The 7,396-nt window shown below is 36.7% G+C and overlaps 1 protein-coding gene across 1 annotated transcript; it reads left to right on the top strand.

Annotated features, from left to right (window-relative positions):
- The first annotated feature begins 4,604 nt into the window (after nt 1-4,604).
- Nucleotides 4,605-6,765, top strand: LOC147543469 (glucan endo-1,3-beta-glucosidase 5-like). The gene is made up of 2 exons (XM_086634878.1): nt 4,605-5,018; nt 5,394-6,765. Exons 1-2 carry the CDS (start codon nt 4,675-4,677, stop codon nt 6,532-6,534), a joined length of 1,485 nt encoding a protein of 494 aa, XP_086491004.1. The 5' UTR covers nt 4,605-4,674; the 3' UTR covers nt 6,535-6,765.
- The last annotated feature ends 631 nt before the right edge of the window (nt 6,766-7,396 follow it).

The following is a 7,396-nucleotide window of genomic DNA, read 5'->3' on the forward strand; positions in this document are numbered from 1 at the left end:
AGTTTTCTTGAGGTGTTTTAGTTTAGGGTTATTTCCCCGGTTAATGACCAGATTCCCGTTTGGCCCCCTAATTTACTTTTGTTTTTGGAAGTCAACTACGATCTACGTATGTCGTTACATTTGACATCGATACATCAACGATATGATAAGCTCGATAACCGCCCACTCAAACTCTAACAGAACCGGGCCTATAGCCCAACTAGACAATGGCCTAAAGCCCAACTACATTATTTATACCATAATAATCCCAATTCAAATAACCAAAAATTCCATCTTCTCTGGGATTCGAACCTGGGACCTCCAAGGCTTTCTAGAGTTTATGTCAACACCTTGGAACCACTTGGGCTACCAACGGTTGACAACCCCCTAATTTACTGAAAACACCCATACAACTTATTTTTTTGTTTCCATTCACATTCCATTAACGTTAACATTTATAGTTTACTAAAATTGCCCATATAACTCACTATTTTTCTATTTTCATTTTGGCTTTGTCTAATGATCCATTAATTAATTATTAGATTTATTAATTGTTTTTCAGAACTCCTATACATTATGTATTTTCAATGATTAGAATATTACACATTAAAGAAAAAAATTCTCCATTGTTTTTCATTCAAATTTCACTTTTATTTTCATTGTCAGAAATCAAGTGATCACTCTTCTTTATCCGATTTTTTTCAACTGTCTTCCTATAGTTTGAGTGTTCGATAAATTTTGTAAGTGCGTTGTATTTAAAAATCTAACGTTTTATACTACAATCAACAATCATTTAACCTGGCTTTGACCTTCCACAAATGTATAGAAGATTTGCATGTAGATAGACATGTGGTGCTTTTTGACGGAATGAAAATATTTCTTTGAAACATTGTCAAATCAAATATGAAATAAAATTGACCAAGGAAAACCATTATTGGTTTTTTTTTTTGTTAAGATAGGAAAACCATTATTGGTTAATCAAGGCATATGCGGTCAAGGAGAAGGTTTCTTTAACGTATTAAAGATCCTGTTTACTTAGTCAAATAACTGGTTTCCTAGTATTTAGTAAGTCAAGTCATGATGTATTAGTTACAGATTTAGTAGGAAAATAGTCTAATAAGTAGTTGCAGTTTTTTGTAGTAATTTATTGTTAGTTTTATTACTATAAATATGATACGCTTCTAGTTAGTTTTCTTAAATTTCTTCAAGCAGAAGAAGTCTCAAGTATCTACTGTTTTCTTATCTGCTTAAGTGTTACTTCACTTTGTTTCAGATTTTTCTGTTTTTCGTTTTAATTTCCATACCAGATATATTTATTATTCGCTGATCATTTGTGAATTGCAAATAGCCCTCTTACTTATAGGCTATGTGAAATCTTTTTTTTTGTTGAAAAGTACAAGATTAACTAGCAATATCATGATTCATCGAGATCTTCGAGTGCCATTGTGGATGAGTCCGCTGTTGTCTTCCCCATTTCGCCAATTTGTCTGCCTTCATATTCAACGTTCTTGGCACATGTGTGAATCTCGTTTCCTGAAGTTAGATAAAAATGCTCCGAAGTTGACCAGAAGCTTTTTTGTTTGCCACCCGATTTCCCGTGTATTGTCGTTGAGATAGTTCATTAAGTTGAGATTGTCGCTTTCGATATGGAGATGTGAGATTTTGTAATTTGAAGCCCATTGAACTGCATTTAGAATGGCTAGGCATTCACATGCATCCACATTAAATTTGAGGAAAGGAGGTTTTGGTGGAAGCCAGTTGATGTTATTTTTCACCTTCTCGCCTTCGGTTGGTAATTTGATTGATGTAGTATAATTTTGGATCATTGTGATAACCTGCATTGGATTAGTGTCTTTCGAAGAAAAACATTTTTCGCACCTCACCTTCCATATAAACCACATTATTTTAGCCATCATCGTCATTCTATCAATAGTCATAGATTTTCAGTAAATTATCCATTCTAGGATATTGGTAAAGTTATCTGGTCTGAAACCAAAGTTCAGCCAAATCGCACGGGCGAAGTGGCAATGGATTAAAATATGAGCAATCGTTTCCGTCTGTTCGCAGAACAGACACGTATAAATATTTCCTATATATTTGCCAATTTTTCCTCGAACTGGTAAACTGTTAGTGCAACATTTCCATAAGAATAGTTTAATTCTCGGAATGGTGGGGATTTTCCATATAAAATTCCATTCCGTAGGCGTATAGTCTTGGGAACCATACCTTAAGTGATTATACATAGATTTGATCGTAAAATTACCTGATTTGGTGAGAGTCCAGATCATCGTGTCCTGAGCATTAGGTTGGATATTGATACTGAGGATCGCTTTACCTACATCATTATCAAAGTAAAGATTTAGCATGTTCATATTCCATTGATTGTCTAACATGAGATCCGCCATTTTGTCAAACGGGCAATTGTGCCTATTCTGAATCGGTGGTTTATGATTTGGGATCCAATAATCCTCCTAAATATTAATATGAGTACCTCTATTGATATCCCAGAATATGAGATTAGTGACCTTTGGCATGCACGCCACTATAGATTTCCAGATCCAAGAGTTAGACTGTTTAGCTGGTAAAGGTTTCGAATTCTTCGGAAAATACTTAGCTTTGAGTAGTTGAGCCCATGGAGAATTCGGGAATTTGAGTAGACGCCACGCAAGTTTGCAGAGGAAAGCCTGATTATCTATGATCGGGTCTCGGAATCCCAGACCACCTAATTTGCGGGGCCGGCATATAGCAGCCCACTTAATGGTATGAATCGTTTTGGTTTTTCCCCACCAAAAAGACCGTTGGATGGTCTCCATGCGGTTGCTAATCCCCTTCGGGAGGCCAAAGCATTGCATCTGGTATCGGGGAACGGCCGTCGTAATAGTCGAGATGACTATGGAGCGACCAGCTTGAGACAGAAGGTTGGTCTGCCACTTGGATAGTTTATTCTGAACTTGGTCAAAAGAGAGGAGAAAGCTTGTTTTTTCTTGGCTCCAATAAAGAGATTGGTGCCCAGATATTTATCGAGAGAAGAAGCTTGCTGAACTTTGAGAGACTTGATAATCATTCTCTTGAATTTGTGATGGGTGTTCTTGGTGAAGAAGATGGTGGACTTTTTATAGTTAATGACTTGACCCGAGGTTTCGCTGAAAATCTTTAGGATGTGGAGAAGGTTACTGATATTATCTAGAGAGTTCAGCCCGAAGATGAGGCAGTCATCAGCAAAGAGGAGGTGATTTATCATGAACTTAGAACGGGGGATATTAATCCCAATGAATTTATGAGGGCTATTTTGAGCAGTCAATAAGCGACTCAGCCCTTCCATAACCAAAGTGAAGAGGAAAGGAGACAGAGGGTCTCCTTGCCTAATACCTCTAGTAACATTAAAAGTGGATCCCGGGCGACCATTTATAAGGACCGCCATGGTAGAGGTGGCAATACACGTATGTATAAGCCGAATCCAATGATCGTCAAAGCCGAGCTTGGCCATAATGGATTCCAGGAAGGACCATTCAATCCGATCAAAAGCTTTAGACATATCGAGTTTAAGACCAAAGAAGTTTTTCGAACCACGTTTAGTTCGGTAGATATGGGACAATTCTTGACTAATGATGATCTTATTTTCTTGTTTTTGGCTATGTGAAATCAACAAAGAAGAGTTGGATTTGTTAAATGCACTCACCATTTTGTTACATGGAGTCACATCTCCTTTGACTTGAATAAAAAAGAACCTTTGATGTGAGTGTACATAAAAAAAAAGAAATGGCGAGTGCATTTAAAATTTCCCAACAAGAGTTTTTTTGTTGAAAGATTCCCAACAAGAGTTACAACTTAGAAAGAGAAAGTCCTTGCATTCAAATTTGTTACTCCATTACATACTCCCATTTTAATAGCAGCCACACATCAATATTTTTGTTCTTTTAGTTACATTCAAATTAGACAATCTCATTTACTCTTGCTAGCTCTAATTAAGCTTTGATTCACACATTCAAACAATTTCTTTACCAGAAATCCTGAATCAACAAATTCTACCTTAAGATATATTACCATGTTTTATGACTCAAGAAACAACATATCATAATGTCAACTTGTGATAATAGAAGGGAAAGAGGAATTACTATCATAAATATCAAATCCACTTTCAAGCTAAAATATGGGTGAAACATTTATTTTTATTTCCCCTAGTTGATCGATATATTTGGAGATCGTTTTGTAAAAGAAAAAATACGATTATATTTGTGAAGTGTCTAATATATAATTGATACACTTTTATTCAAGTTTGTCACTTCTTGAGCTAAATTATGTTGCCTAAACACAAACGGTCTCTTTTTTTAATACAATTCTAACTTGTACAACTAACAAATAAATAAAAGGATACCTTTTTAGGCAGCCCTTTCTACTCTATCATGAGCATATAAAAACATATTATATAAAGATTAGATTTTTCTTTAGGGTAAGGAATCACATAAAAAGTAATGAGACACCCACCTCTCACAAGTTCAATCTATTCCATGCCTTACTTGCATATTATATATGCCTTTTCTCACAATTAGGACATAACATAATGGGGTTTATAGTGATTCTTTATTTTCTTGGATTTAAAACTCCTACTCACACTATGCAATTTTAGTTGGGGTATTTATATAAACAAATAGACTAGAACTCTCATCATCATTGATCAATTGAACGGGTCGAAAAATGGGTAGTTTCGGTCCGTTCTTTTTTGTCTTGATGGTTTGCTGTCAAGTAGGCGTTTACAAGAATGTAGTGGAAGGGTTCGGTGTTAACTGGGGAACAAGATCGACACATCCATTGCCTGGTGAGATAGTAGTTAGAATGCTGAAGGACAATGGGTTCGATAAAGTGAAGCTCTTCGAACCGGACCCTGATGCATTAATGTCTCTTGGGAATTCTGGGATTCAAGTTATGCTTGGAATACCTAATGAATTCTTAGCTCAACTTGCTTCTGGTGTCAAAGCTGCTGAAGATTGGGTCACCCAAAATGTATCTTCTTATATTTCAAAACATGGTGTTGATATAAGGTAAGCAAGTACCTATTTACATACATACATGGTGTAACAAAAGCCCGTCCACCCGATACTTCCTTTGAAAGTCCGAAGTGCTCGTGGGAATCCAAAATTTCATGTCTGTCTTTCTCCTCTATGAAATAAAAATACTGAAAAGTGTATTTTCGTGAAAAAGTTCCCGGGCTGGTTGTGCGCAGAAATTTTTTATTTTGCCCCGGTTTAACCCATGAGTACTCGACCCAGTTCGTTTCCTCGCCCCTACGTACACATATGACAGATATGCAGACAGACAAACATATGTACCGATAAACATACATACAGACAAATTGAAAGATATTCCATCTATTACTTTTAATTAATTTATCGTTTACTTCTGTAATACATTATCAGGTACGTGGCCGTGGGTAACGAACCATTTCTCAAAACTTATGCAGAGGCCTTCACACAAACTACCTTCCCAGCAATGAAGAACATTCAAGCTGCCCTAATTAAAGCTGGTTTAGGTAAACAAGTTAAGGTTACCGTCCCATTAAACGCGGACGTCTACCAAACTGATAGCGGTTTACCTTCAGGAGGTGATTTTCGGTCGGACATTCACTCACTCATGATCTCCATTGTCAAATTCCTAAGTGATAGTGCTTCTCCTCTTACAATTAACATCTATCCTTTCCTTAGCCTCTATGCCGACCCACATTTCCCAATTGATTATGCTTTCTTCTCTGGAACCTCTGCACCGGTTCTTGATGGACCTATCTCTTACTCAAATGTTTTCGAAGCAAATTACGACACTCTCATTTGGGCATTGGAGAAAAATGGGTTCCCATCGGTTCCCGTCATTATTGGTGAAGTTGGTTGGCCTACTGATGGTGATCCAAACGCAAACGTTGTGTACGCTCGTAAGTTCAATCAAGGCCTTTTCGACCGGATCATTCAAGGGCAAGGTACGCCAAAAAGGAAAAGCCCACCAGAGGTATACGTATTCGGGCTAATTGATGAGGATGCAAAGAGTATCCAGCCAGGGAATTTTGAAAGACATTGGGGTATTTTCAATTATGACGGGACAACTAAGTACAAGTTGAGTTTGGGAAACGGAAAAAATTTAGTACCGGCTAAGGATGTAAAATATTTGGCAAAGCAATGGTGCGTAATGTCACCAGAAGCAACAGCTTTGGACCCAAATCTTGTTGAGAGCATAAACTACGCGTGCAGTCACGCTGATTGCACGAGTCTTGGAAAGGGCTCATCTTGTGGCGCATTGGATGCCAAAAGCAATGCCTCTTATGCTTTTAATAGGTTTTTTCAGACTTCAAATCAGCAGAAAGGGAGTTGTGAATTCTCAAATTTAGGAGTTTTAACAACTAAGGATCCATCTCAAGGGACTTGTAGATTCGACATTATGATCGATGTGGGATTAAAGCGTCCCAAACCCAAGGGATCCTCTTCTTCATCTGCCGATCCGTTAAGCAAGTATTCATTAACTACACTGGTTTTGACATTATTTAGTTGGTTTTATGTTGCTTGCAGAGATTAATTATTTAATATTGTACATATATTTGCCCATGCTCATGCCTTATATATTGTAATTGGTAGGTACATATTCTTATATTTGTCAAAAAAAGAGAAATTTAAAATTTGCAAGCAGAGAGATTTGAATTTCTAGCATGTCATAACTCAAACGTCTAATTGATAAGAAGTTTAAAAGAAAAGCTCTGTAATTACATTAATACAAACTCTAGATGGAAATTTGGAATTTTTGTACAAATTTGCACAAACTTTGGTGGTGTATGCTTTTTCTATTTTAGGTGTTGTTTGTTTTTTTAGTATTTTCAGATCTGAAATCTGAATTGGACTCCAATTCAGATTTCAGATGTTTGTTTTTTTTCTTTACCACAATCTGAAAGTTTTGCTGAATATGCCTGAGATCTGAAACGGGCTGAATAATGTCCACTTTTTTCAGACTTTGAAACAAGTTTGAAAAAAAGGGCAATCATCTGAAATAAACAAAATGACCTTTTTGCCCCTGTAAAATCTAAAAAATTACTTCTATATCTACCTTCTTTACCTCACCGTCACCACCACATCAGTATTTTTCTCTCTCTCTTTTGATCATCCAAACCCTAACCCTAACGTCGACGATCATCAACAAATTCAAATTCAAAGGCCATCGATGACCATAGACGAATGTCTTACTGATTGTGTCTTACCTTCTGTAGTTGATCATGGTAATGGAGATGTAAAAGATATTATTTCTGCTTCCTAGAAACCACTTCCATTTGATCTCAATCTTCCCCCTCTAGATGTCGTTGGTAATGAAGGTGATGATTTTTGAATCACAACTTAGTGCCTTTATGGCTTATAACTTCAGATCGCTTTAGGTAAGAAAAGAAAGGGGT

The sequence above is a fragment of the Eschscholzia californica genome, unplaced genomic scaffold (assembly GCF_041429995.1).
Source record: "Eschscholzia californica isolate CP2 unplaced genomic scaffold, dmEscCali1.0.p SCAF_4, whole genome shotgun sequence".
Classification (NCBI taxonomy): Eukaryota; Viridiplantae; Streptophyta; class Magnoliopsida; order Ranunculales; family Papaveraceae; genus Eschscholzia; species Eschscholzia californica.